The sequence below is a fragment of the Phragmites australis genome, chromosome 15 (assembly GCF_958298935.1).
Source record: "Phragmites australis chromosome 15, lpPhrAust1.1, whole genome shotgun sequence".
Lineage (NCBI taxonomy): Eukaryota > Viridiplantae > Streptophyta > Magnoliopsida > Poales > Poaceae > Phragmites > Phragmites australis.
Genome location: NC_084935.1, coordinates 3,498,966 through 3,521,940, shown reverse-complemented (window position 1 = coordinate 3,521,940; position 22,975 = coordinate 3,498,966). Strand labels below are relative to the sequence as shown.

General features: G+C 43.5%; 3 protein-coding genes across 4 annotated transcripts; 2 read left to right on the top strand and 1 right to left on the bottom strand.

Moving 5' to 3' along the window:
* Positions 1–5,700: 5,700 nt before the first annotated feature.
* LOC133892728 (serine/threonine-protein kinase SAPK2) lies at positions 5,701–10,651 on the top strand. Of its 2 annotated transcripts, none has more exons than XM_062333666.1 (9): positions 5,701–6,146; positions 7,765–7,839; positions 9,085–9,186; positions 9,270–9,323; positions 9,413–9,505; positions 9,578–9,670; positions 9,809–9,913; positions 10,011–10,109; positions 10,190–10,651. In XM_062333666.1, the coding sequence occupies exons 1-9, from the start codon at positions 6,027–6,029 to the stop codon at positions 10,466–10,468; spliced, it is 1,020 nt and encodes a 339-aa protein (XP_062189650.1). In that variant the 5' UTR covers positions 5,701–6,026; the 3' UTR covers positions 10,469–10,651. The 2 variants fall into 2 exon arrangements, with proteins under 2 accessions (XP_062189650.1, XP_062189651.1); XM_062333667.1 differs by having other exon boundaries at positions 6,136–6,254.
* A 1,674-nt stretch (positions 10,652–12,325) lies between these two features.
* On the top strand, positions 12,326–15,082 carry LOC133892729 (small ribosomal subunit protein eS6-like). Its single transcript, XM_062333668.1, has 6 exons — positions 12,326–12,516; positions 12,635–12,699; positions 13,694–13,751; positions 13,832–13,940; positions 14,046–14,318; positions 14,602–15,082. The coding sequence occupies exons 1-6, from the start codon at positions 12,511–12,513 to the stop codon at positions 14,844–14,846; spliced, it is 756 nt and encodes a 251-aa protein (XP_062189652.1). The 5' UTR covers positions 12,326–12,510; the 3' UTR covers positions 14,847–15,082.
* A 1,034-nt stretch (positions 15,083–16,116) lies between these two features.
* LOC133892727 (phospho-2-dehydro-3-deoxyheptonate aldolase 2, chloroplastic) lies at positions 16,117–20,103 on the bottom strand. The gene is made up of 5 exons (XM_062333665.1): positions 19,416–20,103; positions 19,036–19,313; positions 17,679–17,955; positions 17,326–17,571; positions 16,117–16,695 (listed from the first exon to the last, which is right to left on the bottom strand). Exons 1-5 carry the CDS (start codon positions 19,944–19,946, stop codon positions 16,417–16,419), a joined length of 1,611 nt encoding a protein of 536 aa, XP_062189649.1. The 5' UTR covers positions 19,947–20,103; the 3' UTR covers positions 16,117–16,416.
* Positions 20,104–22,975: the final 2,872 nt, after the last annotated feature.

Sequence of the window (22,975 nt, the reverse complement as noted above, 5' to 3'; positions counted from 1 at the left end):
TCGACTTGCCGCTTACGTTTACTATAGCCGCGTTGACGCACGCAGCGCTTCGAGGTCATGGAACTGTAGCATCGACTATGGAAGTCGTCGCTGTCCTTCCCGCGGTCTTTAACCGGCAAGCTGCAGGTAACCCTGATCGGTGGTCGCTCGTCAGTGCACTACGAGACGTCAGAGTGGTCGGCAGATGAAAACACGATGTCGGCTACATGGCGCAAAAAAACTGTTTCGTCCGTGAGAAATTCTACCTTGAAGCTGACCTCTGATCTTCCGAAAAGGGGTCTCCCCCGCACGCACGATCGATCGGCGACCCGTTCAACACGATCGAAAAAGATCACTGCTCGCTTCGCTTTCAGAGGGCACCATCACGCTACACGTCCAAGAAGAAGAGAAAAACAATGTGCGTCTCACGGAAAATAAGTCAGGAAGGGCACAAATGCTGCTGGCCTGCCCTTGCGAACGCAGCACACCACGTGAACATGATCGGCAAACGTGCGAGGCCGAACCGCCGAAGGCAACCTGCTCGGTTTCTTTCGCGCTTGTGCCTGCACGGTGACGGACGGCGCGGGACCGGGTGGATCCGGCTTGAGCACGGAGACCTGCCTGCCATCGGCGGACGCTGATAGACATTGGACAGGGAAGCAAACACGGTCGATGGCCACACGACGAACGACGACGTATCGCTCTTTTGCCTGACGCTGCCTGTCCGCCGTCGCTGGGCCGCTGACGCCTACCGATGCAGCGAATGCACGTGAAGAAACAAAACTCTCGAAGAGACCAAGACAGGACGTCGATTTCCGGATAACAAAATTCGCAGTAGCCAGTGGCCCGTCGTCGTGTGCTTGCTGTTTTCTGCTCGATCGATGAAACAAAAACACGACGGTATGGCACCCATGAAGAGCACGGGTCCTCTATTCGGCCGTCTCTTCCGCGTCAGCCGCAGTCCGTTTCGAGAGCAAACACTGAACAGTGAGCACTAAGCCACAGCATCCAATCCACGAGCTGCGTTCGAGAACAGCAAGTGGGAGTAGCAACGCGAAGCCGATGCCGAGCACTCGCCAGCCGCCACGCATCACCCCGGTGACCGGCGTGCTCTGCTCTGGAGCCTCCACGGCGCCCGGTGAAAGCCAGCAAGGTGCCCATGCCTGCAGCGGCAGGTAGCCAACCCTACCACCATCCCACGTGGAGGACCACCTGTGCAGTGCGGATCTGTGATGGGGCCCCGCTATCCCTCCTCGGGAGTACAACCCAACCCGGCCACTTGATGCGCGCCGCTAATACGGTGCATGTGCTCCAACATGGTGGACTGTGTCGACCGACTAGGGCATCACGAGCTGCGCCGTCTCGACGACCAAGGAGGTTGCCAGAGCTCGTAGAATCGGTGTGTTTGGTTTTCGCATGGGGTACCGTGTCTTGCACGCATGGATGTACGCAAGACCGATGGAAACACTTAATCATATCTATTATATTATTTTTTAGTACTAAAAAGATCATCAGGTTAAGATCGCGAGGTTACTGGTTAATTAGAAAAAAATTGAACCAATTATTATTATGAACCTATAACGATCTTAAATTAAAAAGAAAGTCCACATCAAATACGATTAATAAATAGTTAAATTTAAATTTAAAAATTATGAAAAATTAGCAGTTCGATTTCATCCAGTTTATGAAGAAAAAAATTAAATTAAATTAAATTAATAATAATAGAAATTAGGATTATAATAGAAAAAAGATCCATATCAAATATAATCTTAGAAAAAAACTCAAATTACTAAAAAATTAAATACCTAAATAAAGAGTCCATATAAAATACAATTAATCAATAGCTAAAATTCATAAAAAAATTAAAATTCTTACTAAGATAATATATTAAGAAGTAACAAGTTAAATCTATTATGATTTTAATTGGATTGTCTACGATGACGTACAATTTTAGTAATTGATCAAAATATTTAAGAATCAAACCAATGCATGTATACGATTTGAGTACAAGTTTAGAGTATAAATAAATTTCTCTTCCACTAACATATTTTTCATCTTTTTTTTAATTTTATGAGTTTTATAACTAAATGACACTAACCTCATTAAAAAATAATTTTTAATCAAATGTTATCATGATAAAATATTACAGTGAGATTAGTCACGCTATTAGCATGAGCCACCTTACTAATTTATTTAAAATATGTGTTTGGTTGGTTGTATCTGTCTAAACAAGTTGAGTTAAATTCTTGTTTGGTTGACCGAACTTAAACTCGTATGAGTAGATATAATAGTTAAGATTGTGATTGATTACTCATATCAAGATGATTTTGTGATACTGATAAATAGTCCCAACTATATGAGCAGATACAGACTCATACAAGAATATGCATCTGTCGAGCTAGGATGTAGAGTGAAGCTTGATTCAAGCTTTATTCTAAGTCATGATGAGCATGTATATTTACACACGTCGAGCTAGACTACAATTATGAATGTAAATAACCAAACAAGTCTTTTTTAGACTGAGACAAATTCGAGCAACTAAACACACTCTTACCATATACATGTATATATAACGTAAAATTTAAAAATTTCTGAAATTTTAGATACAATTACGTGGCAGCAGAGGATATTCCTGCTCGAAATATGGGGTACATAAGCACGACACAAAACTTTATTAATTGGTGTCAATTACGCACTTTCCTACTTAGCCTTCAGCTGCGTCGATTAGGCCACCGTGGTTTTGTTTGGTTTTCCTCATGAGATTTTATAAGTTAAATTATATAAAAAGCTAAGAGAATATAGTTTGAGCTGAATCATATTTGTTGAAAAAAAATGTTTAATTGGTTGTACTGGTTTAGATAGGTTAAGTTGTTCTTTTGTTTGTTTGACTGAATCTGAGACCGTATGATTGACTACAAGGATTAAGATTGTGATTAGCTATTCGCATAAAGATGATTTTACGATACTAATAAGTGGATTCATCTGTATAAACAAATATAGAGCTAGACTAGACTACAAATTGAACTTCACTCTCGAACAGGACGATATCGTATATTTGTGTTTATCATAATAAACTAAAATAGTAAATATGAACAACTTAACACTTTTTTTATTATATACCTCCACCAAAAATTGGGACAAATAAACAGACTCTAAATAAATCAAATCAACGCAAGCAAAGTCTGCGCCAGGAATAGTATTTTAGCGTTTGCTTTCCACTTCAAGAAACCTGCAAATTCTTTATCTGCACCTGCTCACTTATTTATCGATGGTTTGGTGCCGGAAGCATACTAACCTCCGTTTCATAATAATTAATAGCTTTAACTTTATTATTCAATGTTGGATCGTTTATCTTTTCTACAAATATTCAATCAAATAGCCAGAATATATGACACGCTTAAAGTACTTCTAATAACAAATCTAGTGATACTTTTTTTCATTTTACTTAGCTAAATATTTAAACAGATATGGTTAGTCCAAGCTTGTACAATAAAAGTCAAAGTTGTTAATTATTCTGAAACATAGGTTAGTATTTTTTAGAGTGTATAACAAGAAGCACATCATACTTACACTATATACATATATGTATGTTCACATCCATTTTAGAAAAGATTAGTATGTTCGAAGCCATATAGTACTATTAAACACACGCATATATCTTGTCCTAGTTAAAACCGGGCTCAACTAGATGCGGATACGACATCTATCAAGCAACGCTCGAACGCAGATGGATAGATGTTACAACCAGCGATCCTACCACCGAGCTACAGCGTGAGCATATCCTAAACAAAGTGCCCAGGACCATTCCGTTCTAGAGACCCCTTTCGCCATCCACTGACGAGCAGATGGCAAAAATTCAAACGATGCTCATCCAGAAGTGTCCACTCCTGGCAATTTTTAATGGAACGTTCCGTCCCAAAGCTCGTCGTGTCGTGGGGATTTTGCGATTCAAAGCGACCATAGCATGCAGTTAGCTAGAAGCACCTACCGGATTTCCAACGATAAAGCCGGATCAGAGAAAGCTGCGCATCACATGGGTTCAGAAAAGTGGACGGGGGCTTACAAAAGCAGGAAGAAAATGCAGTGTGATAAACTTCAGTCCAGTGTGATAGCCAAGAGGAAAATTATGGTCAATTTCTCAGCGATTGCATTGGCACAGATTAATGTCGCGTTTAACCTGCGTTAGGTAGCAGATAGAGCAACTTAAGATATTTACAGAAGCTACAACTTGTTTACTACTTTAGCTTCTTCCTTTACATTAAGTTGTACATGTACATTTCAATTAGAAAATTGGTGATACTTTGTTCTATTCAAAACTGATGATCTATAATTTTTCAAGTTTGAATTAATGTTTCTATCGAATCAGGTAGTTCTACCCAAAGCACAAAAGGTGCAATAATGTATGTACTAAATTGAGCATTATTTTCTGGTGTAGGACCCTAATGACACACCTTTAAATAGCAGTATTGTTCAATTAATACCATACCACTTCAGCTGAGAATCTTTTTCCTGCTCATACGCTGAGAGCATGCTTAGCTCCATCTTTCCTTTGATGTATTGGGTGATGCCATATGGACATTCTATATTATTTACGATTCATCTATTCTGACCCAATTTGAACCACATGATTTATAGTTTTCTTGAGGAAGAGTTTCTTTAACGCATAATCTCTTGAGTACAGTTAGGTGAAGATAACATCAGCAGAATTCAGGGCTTCAGGTCGAAGGTGAGATGGTGAGAATCGGATGAGAAAAAGGCGCCATGAGTTTATCAGATACTACTAACACCACATTTTTCTTAATCATGTTTGTTTCTACCCTTTTCACACAACTTTACAGGCATTAGCTAGCATCTTTTCGGAGGGCCGATATGTTGAATCGATTAGGCATATCTTTGACGAATCATTAACAGTTGAAACAAGAAGATTCCTAACCTTTGCAAGATATATAGGACAGTTCTCTGCAGTTCAGTCCAGTAGGATATAGGTGACTAGAGAATCGACAGGGGATTGTTCCCGAGTCTTTGCATTGGTTCACATGATTCAGGTTCAGCAGCATGTGGCATGCAGTGTCGCTGTTCACTGATTCCGGATTCTGCCTCTCATCGCATGACTCTACCGTATGAAACCTCAGACGAAAAGAGATGATAGCAAGTTACCAACCAACAAACCGGTTTTTCTCCGCCAGTCCGAATGAACCGTTGAGATAAAAATGTTGAATTGATCTTAGCCTAATATCAAATATTCTAACTACCTGTCGAGTTCTAAGAAAATATAATTTTCTCACCTGACATTTTGATCAGAAATACAATTAACAAATAGTTACAATTCTATCCCATCCTGCGCAATATAAAAGAAGTGAGCCGATACCTCACATGTTATAATTCTCGCAAGACTCAACCTACTCCACACAACCTAAACTCTAAAACGATCATTAGGATGCAACAGCGAGCCAAAGTCAGCCATCACCATCTTCATCACTACATCGGTGACCGCAACCTCTCTGCTTACGTCAGCACACTTCACCAGCCTCGACGACCTATTCCATCGATTCACACTGATGGTGTCATCTGGATCAGATCAGTGCAATCACTCTTCCGCTATTGATGTGATGTTTAATTTAAGGATTAGTTTTAGTCAATTACGTGCAATTAGGTCTAAAAAAAAAGTCCAGCGCGGCGACCACTTCAGAGCGAGCCCACGACCACGGCCGATGACGGTATACTGGTGTGGCTACATGGCTACGTCTCTCTTCTCCCACTTCGACTCGGCCCTATCAAAAGCCAGGAAAGCTCTTCCACACCGCACTCTCGCCTTCCATCTTCCCCTCCTCTTCCCCCACATCCAGCCGCGAATCATTCCTTGCTCAGTTGCTTCCTCCCTCCTGCTGTTCCCTCCACAGTCCACTCCACTTATCAGCCTGCTGCTTAGTTTTTGACTGATTGGCGGAGTAGCTGCTGTTTCTTGCTCCTGTTCTTGCGTTCAGGCCAGTGCGAATTCGAAGCTGAGCCTTGAGAGGCCAAGAAGCAAGTACGCAAGGGAAGTGGGGATGGAGAGGTACGAGGTGATCAAGGACATAGGATCGGGCAACTTCGGGGTGGCCAAGCTGGTCCGGGACGTGAGGACCAAGGAGCTGTTCGCCGTCAAGTTCATCGAGAGGGGGATGAAGGTGTGACCTTGATTTTTTACCCTTTCCCTCCCCTAATCGGGTTCCTCTCACGCGCGAAAAAGGTTCGGTCTTGGAGTGCGTTCGATCGGTTAATGTGAATTCTGTCAGGTGGGCTTTGATCGGATTCTTGATTTTGGACCTCCTAGGACTTGGGTTCTTGGTGCATAAATGGAACTCCTTTACTCGCGTTGGTACTGGTCGGTACTGTTTACTTGGTAGTTTGCTAATATGGTTTGTTGATTCTGCACATATGCTATCTATCTGCTTTACTGGTTCTTGATATAGCTTGTTCGAGAGATGGCGTGGTCCACTGCTCAATCCCCCTCCCCCTCCCCCAACGATCTGCTCCGTTTTCATTTCTGAAAATTTTATCTGAATGATCGAGGCTTTATAAATGGGAATTGAATTTTGACCACCTCCATAGTTCACATCATACAGTATTCTTGGTAGTAGTGGATGCAGAACTCTTTGCTTGCTTGGCCTTAAGTCACACTTGGCCGATCAATGCAGGTGTTACTATGCTTCTCACCTGGATACTGATTAGTCTACCCATCAGTCTACTCTATTGGATCCAGATGCTCATGTATTCTTGTACTGTTGTTTTGTAAAAGCTTGTTTCTTTCTTAGAGCTTTAGCTTCAGTTTGGGGGAATTCGTTGTCGCATCCGAGTTTGGAACCACTTCGAAAATCTGCGCCACATTTTTTTTAGAAAAAGGAGAATGATCCGGCCTTTTGCATTCGTGATGCATACAACCCTTGTTGCATTATTACATCATCTCAGCCTATTGCTGAAAGGGAAACAAAAAGAGATAGTTATTTTAGGGATGTTGCATGATATTATCCGGCACATAACCTATGACTAAACTGCCGGCCATTAGCAACATAGTGCAGATAAACTGCAACTTGAGTGTATGTTCTGCTCAATTTTATTCCCTGTGTCACGTTTTATTAGATAATGGAAACTTCAGATGTTGTTCGATTATGCAACCTTATTTATATTCTAGGAAGTTGGCAGAGTTGAACCGGTCAAGAAGTAGCAAAAATCTGTCATTGTAGGTAAACATGTCCCTACTACAAATAATTCGTGTGTTAGCATCGGTATTATTAGTTAAGTGGATGCTATCATTGAAAACTTGTAGGTTTACACTTGATGTGATAAAACTGATAAAACTCTGCCGACAACAAAAACCTTGTTCTGCTTTAATTGATTTTATCCACCCTTTTGCTTTTAAAATCTGCTTCAAGTTAACTTCATCTTCCCATGGATGCTTCTAGCATCTGTTTTAGCTATCATCCTTGCTCCCTGGACATCTTTCAGTTAACCAGTGCTACTATTGTTGTGTGCTGTACTGCTGTGGTGCCATGGCGTTTGTTCTTGGCTGATAATGATGAGTTGGAATCGAAGTATCTGATTGGATTAGTCGATCAATTGCTTGTGTTTTCTTAGAGTTCATCTACATTCTTTTCAACATCTTATTGTATATAATCATTATTCTGCCCTGCCTGTTACAATTATTTGTCACATTTCAGTATTTCACTGCTCCTTCAACTCACTTGGATGCTTGAGTGTCTTTAGTTTGTCTTTTAATTTCTTTGACCTTTTCTTCTATTTTCATAGATTGATGAGAATGTCCAAAGGGAGATCATGAACCATAGATCGCTGAGGCATCCAAACATAGTTAAATTCAAGGAGGTAAGTTCCTTTTGACTCTGAAAACAATACAAGCGCAAAACTTAAATTCAACACTATCATAAAATCCGATTCTAGTGTTAAGAAGAGTCGTATAAATTGATTCTGAATTTGCTAATATTAGTAATGGCGCTGTACAATAGTTCTGGTAAATTCAAAACGTGGTTTTTGTAAATTCACCAATACCTTCTGTTTCATTATACACTAAAAGTTACGCAAAGCATCTCTTATTAAGCATTTAAGCTTTGGCCTTAGGTCCTAAGACCTGCTGGTGAATTAATAATTTTATACTAAAACCTCCAATTATTAAATATCCCCATCCGATGCATTTTATAACACATTCTTTAAAATTTCTAAAACTTCTGAATAGAAATGCATAAGAGAACATCCAATCTTCGAATGACTAGGTTGCAAAATAAATTTAGTATGATGCAATGCTCAACTTCCTAAGCTCCTGGGTAATTCCCTTTCCAGTGGCAAAGTAATGTGTATATGTAATCCAATCTCCATTTTTAATTCAACAAATGGAATGTAAAGCGAAAGTGTCTCCAAGCTGCAGAGTTGAATGATCTTCTGGTAGTGAGTAAGTTCTATTAGAATCGTCATATATGCTTTTACTGTTTTGAGTCGTTGGTGTCTATGCAATGTGTGGTTATATACTTGTTTCATCGAATAATTCCTTAGATCCTCACCCTGAACACTCCTAGAGTCCTTGTCTCCTGTGTAGGACTAGCGGGCAACTTGTTTCAATTGGTGTTGGATACTTGGATGCCTATTAGCATTCAGCAGCTATGTAGGCTGCCCTAGTGCCATGCCCTCAAACTCGGGGAAGTACTAATGCCACTCAGGCCTGAGTTTTTCTGTCAATATCTCATAATTGTCGATTCATTAAATGACTACTGGAAGTGGGATGGTGGTTCTATTGTTAAGTTTCCTTGTTTGCATGGAATTCATGCTGCTGCAGTTTGTCGTCCTACCTGATTTACCATATAATAAAAAAGAGGTATCAGCGAGGGACAGCACAGGAGAAGTTATCACTAGATAGCAACAACAGCAGCCAGAAATAAGTTAACTTCAGATCCATAATCATCAGAGCTACTTGTAACTCATTAGTTTTTTTAATCCGGATGTCACAGCAGCACACCCTTAAGAAACGTTTCTTGTGATTACCGCTTTTATTTTTGGTCTCAAGTTTAAATCTGTTACCGTTTCTAGATTGCAAACTTAAAGAGAGACTTAGTTTTTCAGGTTGTGCTAACTCCCACACATTTGGCCATAGTTATGGAATACGCTGCTGGCGGCGAGCTATTCGAAAGGATCTGCAACGCTGGAAGATTTAGTGAGGATGAGGTAGAATCATATTTACTGCAAGGGAATCTATCATATTACTCAATATATGTTCTTTTATTGATATATTTTTTCTCTCCTCCCAGGCAAGGTTCTTCTTTCAACAACTGATCTCAGGAGTTAGCTATTGCCATTCCATGGTACATTGTTCTCTCCAACTAACCTACAAAGAGCACTTATAAATAAAAAATTTGCGACATAATGCTATCATCTTTTCTTTTTGCTGCAGCAAATATGTCATAGAGATTTGAAACTAGAAAATACTCTCCTGGATGGTAGTATAGCACCTCGGCTAAAGATATGTGATTTTGGTTACTCCAAGGTAAACTTCTGCAGATTGTAACACTCTATGATCACCAGCTTGGCAACTGAACTGTTACATACTTTTTTCCAGTCGTCTTTGTTGCACTCTCAGCCAAAGTCAACTGTTGGCACACCAGCTTACATTGCTCCTGAGGTCCTTGCTAAAAAAGAATACGACGGAAAGGTGATTCTGCCTTTACTATTTCTCATTTAGAATGGTCTAAATCATTTGGAACGAAGCACAAACTTATTGCATGTTCTTGGGGGAAAAGAGGTCTGATTCCAAAAACTGAACCCTCAAAATTCACTATGTCCAATTTAGGTCGCTGATGTTTGGTCCTGCGGAGTAACTCTGTATGTGATGCTTGTCGGTGCTTATCCCTTTGAGGACCCAGCCGAACCGAAGAATTTCCGCAAGACACTTACTGTGAGTCGACCCAAGTGTCGCCCAACAATGACTTGTGCATATGAGGTTACACGTTTCACCTTGTTGAGCTTACCTCATGCCTCTAATTTTCTTGCAGCGGATTCTCAGCGTACAATACGCCATTCCTGATTATGTCCGAGTTTCAATGGAGTGCAGACATCTGCTGTCCCGGATTTTCGTCGCAAACCCTGAGCAAGTAATTGCTGCATTCTTTCGAAATATTTTGATGAAAAAAACCCACGGAATTGCTGCATTCTCATCATCCTTTTGGTGCAGCGGATAATCATCCCGGAGATCAAGAACCACCCGTGGTTCCTGAAGAACCTGCCTATCGAGATGACCGACGAGTACCAGATGAGCGTGTTGATGACCGACGTGAACGTCCCCACGCAAAGCCTGGAGGAGATCATGGCCATCATACAGGAGGCGCGGAAGCCCGGCGACGGACTGAAGCTCACCGGGCAGCTGCCGGGCCTAGGGAGCATGGACCTCGACGACATTGATTTCGACGACATTGACGTCGACGACAGCGGCGACTTCGTGTGCGCGTTGTGACGAGCAAATGGTTTGGTTCAAGCCGTCAGGCGAACTCTCTTCTGGTATTGTGTTCTGCTGTTGATCCACGTTGTTTGTTTCAGAGAGCTCCCATTTTGTTGTTGTACTATAACATATTTTCTGGTAGTGACGCTGTGGATAAATAATAGACTTTTGTAATTTACATGTTGTGTTCTTGCTGAATTCTTGGAGTCTTAGCTTCTCTTCGTGCCTTCCGCGAGCTGGGCAGTTCCATTTTTTAGATGAAGTTATAAAATTATCTCAGCAGCATCTGCATTCTAAGATGCACGCAGCCGGGTTGGGCAGTTTCATGAATATCACAAAATGCATGGTCGTGGCATTTTTTTCTGTTTAGATTTTATGCTGATTTTGGATGCATTGTATGTTACATGTAGGGTTGGCAAAAAAAAAAAAAAAAACTCGAGGAACCCGAGGCTCCCCGCAGAGCCGGCTCGGCTCGTTCACAATTCGGCTAGACTCGGATTTTTAAACAAATCGAGCCGAGCTTCTTTTTAGCTCATTTCTTAACGAGTAGTGTTTGATTACTTCCTCCGTTTTGCAATATTTATCTATAATCTTGCGAGTATCTGTCTCAAATTGTTTGTCCATTGCGATAACCAATGATGTTTTATGATCTATTTTTCTGCTATGCACATACATGTATTTACACTAACGCTGATGAGTTATTTGCTCTCATCTTTGCATTGATTATAGGTAGCGTGATCATCTCACTGTATTTTTTTCACTTAATTTCAGTATTATTTAGTTTGTATGTATTGGTGGGCGTGAACAAATATTGCGAGACGGAGGAAGTAGCTGTTAGGCTCGATAAATATGACAATCTTAAATTATGAGTCCAAACAGTAGTGATATTATCATGTTTGACCAAGCTCAATTTGCAATCAATCTATAAGGCCAGCCTAGTATTCACATAAGAGTGATGAAACATCTATGTTTCTTTATATTTATCGACCCAGTTTATTATTTTTGGCTGTTTCATCATAAGTTATTACTTTATATGCTATTAACATGCTTAAACATTGTCGAAGTGTTTAATCTCACCTACATTCTTGACGTAGAAGATAAACTATGCTCGGCTCATGAGCCAAACAGCCAGCTCGACCTTTTTAATGAACCGAGTTGAGCTACCTTTTCAGCTCGTTAGTCTTAACGAGTTGAGCCGAGTCAGCTTGATATCAAAGCGACTCTTAACGAGTTGAGCTGTTTTTAATCCACACCTAGCTGCACGTCTGGTGACCTTGGCATGTTTTTTTAATATATTGTTGAACCATATTTACTGCTCTTTTTCGTAACGAAGCACCTTTTTTACTGAAATTTTTGCTGAATCACTTAACTAGTATCTCAGGAGGGAGGAGTGCATATTTCAATGGCGCAATGGAGAAAGGGCCTCTCCTTGCTTCCAAAAGGAAAATTTTGTCATATCATCGGAAAATCGATGACGGGCCTGACCCAAAGTGAAGTAGCCCAGCAAGTTATAGGCAGGGGTGGTGACCGAGAGAATTGAGGAGTTGTTTGGTTGCAGCCGCTAGAGTGCAAGCCAAATATTGTTAATAGTCAAAATCAGGATAATACTGAAATTTGGTTAAAAAAAAATAGCCGTTTGGTTTTTGACCAATCCAAATTTGGTAGCCCGGCCAAAACACGGGCGTCGGCGCGTCGCCCATAACATGCCCCGTCACTAGTTAACAGTAGACAGGCACGGCCAAATTTTTTGGGGGCAGTCAAATTTTTGCTTCAATAAACCAGCAAAATTTGGTCTGGCTTCTTGTGTCACAAACCAAACAAACCCTGAGTGGACTGGTAGGCACAGGTCTCGAACTGGGTTCAGGTCGAAGCCCGTTTATCCTTCGGCCCACCAACCGTGCAGACAGTCACGGACGGCTCAGATCGAGCGCCGCTGCCGCGCCCACTCCTCGCCCCCGCTACATAAAGGGCACCCATCGCACCACGCTGCCCTCTCGCTCAAAACCCTAGCCCTCGCGCCGCCGCCGCCGCCCGCGAGCTCGCGCCACAACGCAACCATGAAGGTACGCGGCTCCTCGCCATGCTCCCCTCGCGCAATTGCGACAGCTCTTGTTCCCAGATGGGGTTCGTGGCTGTTTTGGGGTCTGATTCGTGTGGGTTTTTGTTTTCCGTTGGTTGCAGTTCAACATCGCGAACCCGACCACCGGGTGCCAGAAGAAGCTCGAAATCGATGACGACCAGAAGCTGTGAGTATTTCACTTCCTCCATTAGCGTAGCCGTGCTCGTTTCACCCAGATCCGTGAGAGCGCCGTGTTACTTTAATCTAATACTGATTTCGGCTGTTTGCGCGAGGCGGATCGGTTCTAAGGCCTATGGAGGATGCATTTTCTGTAGTTCTGTTAGTAATCGTTTAGTTCCTTGGCTAATGGGAGTACGTAGATGTTTTTTTGTGAAGTTTTTGATTTGGTCGATTGTGTGCTGCTGCTGCCACCTGGTACATCTGTTCTTTAGTTTACCAGTGCCCAGGAGTATTAGTTCTGTTATTGGATTAACTTGTATTGTACAAAGGTAGTATTAGGTGGTAGTACGTGGTTTACGTAGTATTTCGATATCGAAGATTTTGTAATGTGTTTTGGTTTTCGTTCTGTTAGCGCCTGACGAGGATCCGCCACAAGTTAATTTGTGATTCTCTAGGGTACTAAAATGTCAAATCTAGTTAGCATGCAACAAGTTGTTTGATGAATTTCAGAGAAAGATATATGTTGCTTAAATTTTCTGGGCTGGTTCTGAATTGCTTTTTGGATGTAAACAGTAATGAAAGGGATGGATGGCATATTCTTTGTCTGTCTGTTTGTTTTTTCTTACTGGATTTCTGGCAAATATACTCAACCCTTTTGTAATGATTGGCTCTCTTGCATACTGTGGTACACTAAATTGTTTACGGCTTGAACCTGTTCACTGAGATGTGTAAGAAGAAAATTTGTTGGAGCGTAAATACACATGGTTCAAGAACATAGGTGCTTATTGATCTTCCGAAACATACACTTCAAAACCCAAAACTGCAGCAGACCTTAGGTGTCATTTTGATTGTATAAAATTCAGCTGCCTTTCTTTTCTACCTTGTGAAATGACGAAAAACATTGTCATTTAAATTTATGTTGTGAATGTTTCACAATATGCTGTTTCTTCCTGCTCTGCCTTTTGTAGATAGCTAATGCTTTTGCCTTCTGTTAACTACAGGCGTGCCTTTTTTGACAAAAGGATCTCCCAGGAGGTCAGTGGTGATGCTCTGGGTGAGGTAATTTCCTGACCACTTATGTCCTTTCCATGATTTTATGCTCAAATGTGCGCAATATGTAATACTTCTTGGTTTTGCAGGAGTTCAAGGGTTATGTCTTCAAGATCATGGGTGGTTGCGACAAACAAGGCTTCCCAATGAAGCAAGGAGTGCTAACTTCTGGGCGTGTTCGCCTTCTGCTCCACAGGGGTAAGAGACTTCAACTTTTGTTTCCACCATACTCCTAACTGACCAGCAGTTCTTTTCCGTCTTGTGCTTAGGTTCTTTCCTGAACATTTGGTCTGAATTCTGCAGGCACTCCATGCTTCCGTGGATATGGCAGGCGTGATGGTGAGCGCAGGAGGAAGTCAGTCCGTGGTTGCATTGTCAGCCAGGACCTATCTGTTATCAACTTGGTGATTGTCAAGAAAGGTGAGAATGATCTACCTGGTCTCACCGACACTGAGAAGCCCAGGATGAGGGGACCCAAGAGGGCCTCTAAGATCAGGAAGCTCTTCAACCTTTCCCATGATGATGATGTGCGCAAGTATGTTAACACATACCGCAGGACATTCACTACCAAGAATGGTGCGCTTTCCTGTGTTATGCTCCTTTGTTACCTTGGTTATTTCCAATATTCCTGTGTGCATCTAGCTGTTGTTGCACTACTAAGTATATCTAGATCCTCGTCTGTTGTGTTTGGAGAAAAGCTTCATAATCTCGTTCAGTTTAGTGTTACAGTGGTTCCATGTCACGACTGTTGCATTTGTACACTTTGCACCAATCTTTTTTTACAAGAGAAACTACTCCATATTGTTCTTGAAGTTGCCAAATCAGGAATCCTTTTACCTAACAGCTACTTCTCTTGCAGGCAAGAAGGTGAGCAAGGCTCCTAAGATCCAGCGGCTGGTGACTCCCCTGACCCTCCAGAGGAAGCGTGCTAGAATCGCCGACAAGAAGAAGAGGATTGCCAAGAAGAAGTCTGAGGCCGCAGAGTACCAGAAGTTGCTCGCACAGAGGCTCAAGGAGCAGAGGGATCGCCGGAGCGAGAGCTTGGCGAAGAGAAGGTCCAAGCTTTCCACTGCCGCCAAGGCCTCTGCTGCTACCTCCGCTTAAGAATGTTCAGAGCTTGAGATGTTTTAAGGCCTACTTATTGACAGATTAAGAACCTCATGCACTGCGTTGGATCAGTCGACCCTCTACTTGGCTTTCTCGAGTAATTGTTGCAATTTTGCATGAACATGATACAATTTTTTCGGAGTATTGGATGTTTACTATGTTGGTTTCTACTGTGAAAGTTGAACCGTCAGCTAGCCTTATTCTACTAATGTGATTTTGCACTTCCGACTGTACTTCTATTTATTACTAGCATGCTACTGTTTAGTGTGGTGGGTTGCTCGCTGTTCATGTCTGCGATCGTTTTGGTGGCATATTTTTTTGTCGGGGTTGCAGCCTCGTTACCTTAGTTCGCGCTCTAATTCTTCGTGGTCGATACGGTGGTTCCCACTTGATGATGTTGCAAGTCGCAGCTGATTTAGATTTACCCGGCACGCAGCACCCAAGCTGCGAAGTAGTAGTGATCTGTCCGGTGCCTTGGCCGCTTGCTCGATGATGAAACGAGCGTGACGCCGAATGGTTCGCTCGTCTGTTCGTGCGGTGCCATCCTGCCTTCCTTTCAGTCCCCGGGTTATCGTGCCTTGGTTTTCCCTTTGATCCTTGTTGCCGTGCGCAGGAGTGACTGGCGCCACCCGGCGGACGACCTCGCCGACGGGCCAGGTGCTGAGGTGCAAGCCCGCCACAGGCTCTCTTCACCCCCGCGGCCACCCGCGCCGTCGTCGTCCTCGATCCGCTCACCACACTGGGCCCCTCACCGACTGCCCCCGCCATTACCAACGTGAGGGCCGTGCCGTCCACATTGCCGCCTCAGCATGACTCCTTTTGAGGTCACCGTAAAGTGCTATGCAGCGACGGCATTGACGACTTCACCTCCCTGCACACCCTCTTGCAGTCTTGCTCGGCTTGAGGGCGCTCCCATTCGACCCGCACTGGGTGTCCGTGCTCCCTGGCAGGCCCTGCCGAGCAGGTTCGCAACGGCAGCCATCACATGATTGCAGAAGACATCAGATTGTCTCCTCAGTCCTCACCCAAGACTGCCGCTGCCTGAGCACCAGGCGAGGCCACCGCCCAATGCCCAAGCTTTAGCCGCAGTTCGTTTGCAAAGAACCAGGAACTAGTGCGAGATCACTAGCTTATGAATTATCATCATAATGCTCTAAAGGCATTCGCAATTCCTCCCCGCGTCGTTTGCAAAGAACCAGGAACTGCACGAGCATTTCACATCACTACATCAGCCAAGAGGTGCCACAGAACAGAAGAAAACCAAATAGAACCATCAATGGATCAATTTATTGAGCACCAATTCACCTAGCAAACCCATCCATCTTTATTCTCTCCTTTCCAAAGATCAAAACCCCAAACGGCCAAGTCGCGCACTCAAAAACATCAAAGAGGAAAAACATAGTACTACAACACAGACTGCTAGCTATTATCCTCCATAAGTACCAACAGCTCACGAGCATGTAACTTGTGCCAAGAGCACCCACCATACAAGCACCAACGAACAAATAGGCATAGGTCACCGCTTTCAAGCTGCAACTATTCTACCCTCTCTGTTCGGCTTCGCCGTTTAGAAAGCCAGTGGAGGGAGCGGGAGGTTGTTGTTGAGCCCCGACCGCATCCTCCTCTTCCTGAGCCTCTCGGCGATGATGAAGGCGAGCTCCAGTGATTGGGAGGCGTTTAGCCTTGGGTCGCAGTGAGTGTGGTAACGGTCGCTCAGGTCATCGAAGGTCACAGTCCGCGATCCACCAATGCACTCGGTCACGTTCTGCCCAGTCATTTCCAGGTGGATACCTCCAGGGTGGCTTCCTTCTTGATCATGCACGTCAAAGAATGCACGCACTTCAGCCTGTCAGATACGGTGTAAAGTTCACAATTAGTCCACTGAATTAGTTGCAACGCCAGGATGGAATACTCCTAAATAATAAACTGTAAATACTCCGGTGAAAACACACATCTAGAGTAAACGATTGTGCCAACCAATTCATCGATCAAATACACATAAAAGAGTGGAAGTTAACAATTATTCATGAAGCTGAAAGGACATCAGACAATGGCTACTATCAGAACATAAGGTGAAAACTCATATTAATCACAGCACCTCGAATGCAGATTCAAAGTATGAGTAAAAAAAGTGAAGCAATAATTTTAACAAGATCTTTTAACCCCATCCCAGCCTTAGTGGACCTACTTTATTGACTTATTGATAATAAGTAGCCTTAGTGGAACTACTTATATTAGATCACAGAACAGGCAGTCTTCAGACAGAGGATGATATATGCCCAAAAGTCTCAGTATTATAGTGACAAACACACAAACACAGCGCAAAACACTAGATGGGAACTTCAGATAGCATTCCATTTTTTCAATACACTTATATGAATGCAAAGTCAAAATTGAGTCTCTTTCTAATTTATCATACTAGAAACGCATACTAGCAAAGAAAGAATGCAGAAATTTCGGGTGGAAGGCAACTCACCAGAATGGAGTCGAATGGACGAGTCTTCAAACCACAGGGGGCCTTGATGGTGTTTCCATGCATGGGATCAGTAATCCATGTGACAATCTGTCCAGAATTGCGGACAGCGCGGATGAGATGAGGCAACTTGACCCTCATGTTCTCTGCCCCCATCCTTGTAATTATGGTGATCCTCCCAGGCTTGTTTGAAGGGTTAAAAATCTCAATCAGCTTCACTAATTCACTGGGGTTCATTTTGTCGCTCACCTACATTCCACAAATTTCATATCGATTTGACAGTCAGCATCCACAAGACATTGAGTACAATATTCTCGATTTCACTTGACTAATACAAAAATGGATTTAAAGCTGACCTTTATGCCAAGAGGGTTGGCAACACCGCGGAGGAATTCAACATGAGCCCCATCGAGTTGGCGAGTGCGCTCGCCAACCCACAACATGTGGGCAGAACAATCATAGAAAAGGCCACTCGTGGAGTCCTCACGGGTAAGAGCCTGCTCATACGGTAAGAGAAGGCACTCGTGCGAGGTCCAGAAGTCAGTAGTTGTCATTATCGGGTGGTCAACTGTAAGCCCTGCTGCAGTCATGAATCCAAGAGCCTCATCCACCCTATGAGCCAATTCACGGTACCTATACACCATCCGATGAAAATACTCAAACCATCTGATAATAATGTTTATTTGACCATTTGCAAACATAAATTTATATATTCAACCAAAATAAGATACAAGGCTCATATAGTCATGTGGCAATATAATCTGTGTGGTTATCAATCTGCTACTCTTGTGTAGTTACTTGTAAATCCCCACCTACAAATTGTTGTTTTAATATGAGCCATTGTGATGGTGAGTTGGTGGTGGAACTTTGGTGGGGCAACAACTTTCCGGGAAAAGCCAAAGACTTAGCCCACAGTATATTATTTATATCAACAAATAATATAGACACCATTTCTGTGACTAAATCGAAATTTTGAACCAAAATAAATATTCAGGTGTTAGGTATGACCCATGAGAAAATTGCATGGTGGAGCACCATACTCTAATTGACTAATTCTATACTCTGAAGTCTAAAATACCATATTACCAATGTCTAGTAAGACAATGATATGCTTTATTGACCAACGATAGTATTTTCTCATGGTACCTTATTTACGCAAACAATCAATATAAGCAACAGTGATGCCCTGTTGGCTGTTTCCTCGAAAGAAAGGGGCATGTAAAGAGAAAGTTCCCATATACTCTACTACGACCACTTGTACCAACTACTGACCGATGGCCCAAAACAACCACGTGATTTATTACAAAGAAGAACAACGAACAACCAAGAAACACCTGAATTGCTGAGCCACAAACAAAAATATCTAAACATTTCGATAATGGTTCTAGTTCCATCCATGTTTTCAACTTCCAAGAATATGTTCAGTATACTAGACTACTAGTTTTTTTAAGATAGTAATTTTTAAGATAATGGAATAACATTCAACAAGCTATGGTAAAAAATAATAATACTAGACCACCAGTTGTACCTATGGTAAAACTAACACCAAGGAGGAGAATTTGCATTATCACAGGTAATCTACAAGTCTATATCCACTTTACCATGATAACGGGATGTGTGAAAGAGAATGGTTTCAACATGACAGCGACTTCACAATCTCCACACCAAAAGTGCTGCGAAAAATCGCAGGAAAATGGACGATTTTTTTCTCACCTATCACCCTGCTCGTTGTGATCCATGAAATCGAGATTCCATTGCGTGACGCGCTGCATGGCGGCGTACCCTCCAGTCGCGAACGCGCGGAGCAGGTTGAGCGTCGCCACCGACTGCGCATAGGCGCGGATCATCCTCTGCGGGTCCGGCACGCGGCTCTTCTCGTTGAAATCGTCTCCGTTCACGTTGTCGCCCCTGTAGCTCGGCAGCTTAACCCCGTCCCTCTCCTCGAATGGGTCGGACCTTGGTTTGGCGAACTGGCCAGCCATCCTCCCCACCTACCACGTGCAATTTTTTTTTTTTGGAACGGATCAGATCAGATCTCGCAAATCGGCATGCCTGATTGGCGAATTTGGTGGATTCGATGGGTTTGTTGGTACCTTGACGACCGGCACCTGGCCGCCGAACATGAGGACGACGCCCATCTGGAGCAGGATGCGGAAGGTGTCACGGATGTTGTTGGCGTTGAACTCCTTGAAGCTCTCCGCGCAGTCGCCTCCCTGTAGGACGAAGGCGCGGCCCATGGCGGCCTCGGCGAGGCGCTCCTCCAGGCGGCGCGCCTCCCCGGCGAACACCACCGGCGGGAACGTCTCGATCGTCTTGAGCACCGCGTCCAGCTCCTCCTGGCTCGGGTAGTCCGGGAGCTGCAGCGCCTTCTTCGACTTCCAGCTGTCCACCGCCCACTTCCCCGGCTTCTTCTCCGGCAGCGCCACCGTCGAGGCCGAGGTCTTCGCGGCTGCGGCCGCGGGGACGGCGGGCCCGTTGTTCTTCGACGGGTCGGCGGCGTGGACGGCCGAGATGGCGCGCCTCTTCAGCGGGAGGAACGCGGCCGCGCGGCGCGGCTGGGATGCCGCGCCACCGGATACGGCCGCCGCGGCTGCGGCGGCGGCGGAGTTGGTGGCGAGCGCCATTGCGAGGCAGGCGATTGGCTAGGTAGGTAGGGTTTCGGGGGAGGAGTTGTGCGGTGCAAGGTCTCCTCTGACGAGACGGAGGTGGCGAGCGGGGCGGTATTTATTGGCGGTCGGCGAGGGGAGCAGGGTTGGTGAGGCGAGAACGGAGGGCGGATGGGTAGTTGGCGTCTCGGGGACGAGGGGAGGGAAGACGACACAATGCGACCAACAAAGGGGGGGCAGTTTGGACATTTCTCTGGTGGTGGCGGGTGAAACGACCCTAAGTGACTGACTCTGACAAGGTGGGGCCCTGGTGCAGGGCGGTGGGTTGGGTTTGGGAAGGGTAGAAGTGGAAAGTAGGTTATGTTTTCGGCTCGGCTCTAGATCACCAAGCCGCTGAGCTGAGAGCGTGGTTGACGACTCGTGCCGTCAGTCTCGGACGCCATTTCGAAATTTCCATGTGTTTGCAAGTCAAAATATAAAAACGATCATTTGATTTGAGATGAAAAATTTGATTAAAACTTTAGGGCCATCAACAATAACATGAGATGAAGTAAGGATGAGAAAAATAGCCGCTCTAATTTTTAATGGCCCATCCAGACCAAATATTTAAGAGAGGCTCACTCTTATTCTCTTCTTCTCTTTTCTCTTTCTTTTTTTTTCTTTTTTTTCTTCTCTTCATTTTTAATTTAGGAGCTCTCAAGTGTTTCTAAAATAAAAGTGGTTCAAAACTTCTAGCCGTTGTCACTCTCTGTAGCTTCTTTAAGCCTTTTCTATTTTATAAGAGAAGAGAAGAGAAAGATGAGATAAAAAGAAAAAGAAAGAAGTTTCCTTTATGATTTTGTTATATCCGTCGTTAGTTTCTTTAGAATAGAAAAACAATCGTTATTTCTATCTGAAGACTTCCTCGATAGTAGAAAAATATGATTAACCTTAACATACACGTTTGTTCCGCAAAACCATAACAGTGATGCTGATGGTAGTACTCGAATCCTACTCCAACGAAGCGGCTGAAAGAAAAAAACGAAGCGGCTCCGAATCCGGCTCGGCTCAGCCATGTGTCCAGCCGGTCGCTCCAAAACTATCGCGGAAGCAGCACGCCTCTCCCAGCAGGCTGAATGTGGGCCCCGCCACTTTTACTGGGCACCACCTTCCACCGCGACCAGACATCAAAGTCAGCTGCGCTCACGTCGTGCTTGTCACGAGCGGGCGGGGCTCGGTTGGTGGCACGTACGTCTCGGGGGATCCGGGACCCATCACAATTATATGCCTCTCCATGTGGCTCCCCGGCCCCTGCTCGGCTACATACACATGGCACGAGTTCGATTCGGTCGCATCGGACGCAGTGTTCGCGCCTCCGATTGCACGGTGATCCACGTGACGTGGTACGTCCTGCACACGTACGAGAAACGTGCTTGTCATGGCATCTCGAAGATACGCCCAGGTGTTGGCATCGGGACTAGAAATATGCTCTGGTTCAGTTAGAGATGGTCTTACCTCTGCTGGTTCGGTTCATTTTCTGGTGCTATCACTGTTTGTTAATTGGGATAGTTGTACCCTATATTAAGGATGAAATTCTAAGTTTACTTCTTACATGTCTTAATAAACTAGTTTTTTTTAAAAAAAATGATAGGCAACGTATTCATTGACAGTGAGATATTTATAATATATTTGTCAATATTCAAACTTAGCATCTCCGATCTTAAGTAGTTCCTGTGAGTGTGAATATGTGATAATGTGAATGTGTATATACGTCTATAAATTATACTGATATTCTTAAAAAAGTTCTTATTAGTCTGGAAGTACTTAACATTTTTTTTTCCTGCATTTTAGAGTGTGAGGGAAGGTTACAAGTCCTGAGCAACTTACACATTTAGCCTTGTTAGAGCCTTAATCAAGTCTAGTTAGAAGTAACACTTCTTCTTAAGTGAACGCATAGTTCTTGATATAGACTCTATTTAGCATCGCTAAAATTTATAAGTTTTTGTTAAAAACAATTTTTACTGAAAACTGCTTATAGCGTAAAGGGAAACTAACAGGCTTCCTGAGAGCTGATAAAGTTGCAATGCCTCCAAACTCAAGCTGCATGCCTAGCAAGGGGGACAAAACAAGATGACACAAAGCTTTATTTTCTCCTCACCTAATACTAGATTAGTACAAGCAGCCACATAAGATGATAAGCTTAAAAAATGAAACCTTTGCTTCTTCGGTTCTTCCTTTCCAACAATTGATAACACGTGCACCGATTACCACACAAGTGATCTAGTTTTTATTAGTGTGCGTGCACGGTCAAGCTTGATAATAGAAGTAATCTGATGCCATCTTTTAACAGATATTTTAAAAATTCGTCTCTATAATATTATTACATTATTCTCTAACACTATTATATTATCTCTTTTTTTTATCTCTAATAACTATCATATTTTCTACATATATTACTCTCTTCATCTCTTTATACTCAGTCATTTTACATAAAAAGTGATAGAGGGAGCAGAGATGATCTCCAAATTTAAAATACTGGACGGAGACTCTATCACTGTAGCGCCGGATGGAGCGTGGCTCTTGGAGCAGCAAAGAAATACTGTAGCACTTGAAGGACAATGTTTACTATCCGCCGGGGTCCGCCTGACGTCAAGATAAAGATCTCGCCCCAACAGTCAGATCGAGAAATTAGACGAACTAACAAATCCAGATACTAGATTACCAACCAAATCAAAGTGATCGAGCGTCCATTCCCCCGTGACTCAATCCGCATTGCAACCTGTTATTCTTTTTGCCCGTTTCAAGGATAGCATGCCAACTCTGAAGTTCACCAAACCGACGGCTTTCCCTCGCCGCAAGCAGCAGAGTTACGGTTGGCTTTTACCAGCCTTCGTGGATCCAACGATCGGCTCCGAAACGCCTTAGAAAACTTCGGTCCCCGTACGGTGTTTTATTGGTCAACTGCTGCCAATTTACGGCGTTATTTTATGCCGTGTGCACGTTAGCAATGGACACAGAGGTGGATCTACATCCAGCTCCACGCTGAAACTCCATTGAAAATTAAAGGT

What these genes read in the sequence shown, in the direction of transcription:
- LOC133892729 (XM_062333668.1), top strand. An exon ending in ATCGATGACGACCAGAAGCT is followed by an intron (nt 12,700 to 13,693) that starts GTGAGTATTTCA and finishes TGTTAACTACAG; the next exon opens with GCGTGCCTTTTTTGACAAAA. An exon ending in TCGCCTTCTGCTCCACAGGG is followed by an intron (nt 13,941 to 14,045) that starts GTAAGAGACTTC and finishes TGAATTCTGCAG; the next exon opens with GCACTCCATGCTTCCGTGGA.
- LOC133892727 (XM_062333665.1), bottom strand. Translation starts at nt 19,946, where the DNA reads ATGGCGCTCGCCACCAACTCCGCCGCCGCCGCAGCCGCGGCGGCCGTA. An exon ending in GCCAGGTGCCGGTCGTCAAG is followed by an intron (nt 19,314 to 19,415) that starts GTACCAACAAAC and finishes TGCACGTGGTAG; the next exon opens with GTGGGGAGGATGGCTGGCCA. An exon ending in CACAACGAGCAGGGTGATAG is followed by an intron (nt 17,956 to 19,035) that starts GTGAGAAAAAAA and finishes GATGGTGTATAG; the next exon opens with GTACCGTGAATTGGCTCATA.
- LOC133892728 (XM_062333666.1), top strand. Translation starts at nt 6,027, where the DNA reads ATGGAGAGGTACGAGGTGATCAAGGACATAGGATCGGGCAACTTCGGG. An exon ending in ACATAGTTAAATTCAAGGAG is followed by an intron (nt 7,840 to 9,084) that starts GTAAGTTCCTTT and finishes TTAGTTTTTCAG; the next exon opens with GTTGTGCTAACTCCCACACA. An exon ending in TTAGCTATTGCCATTCCATG is followed by an intron (nt 9,324 to 9,412) that starts GTACATTGTTCT and finishes TTTTTGCTGCAG; the next exon opens with CAAATATGTCATAGAGATTT.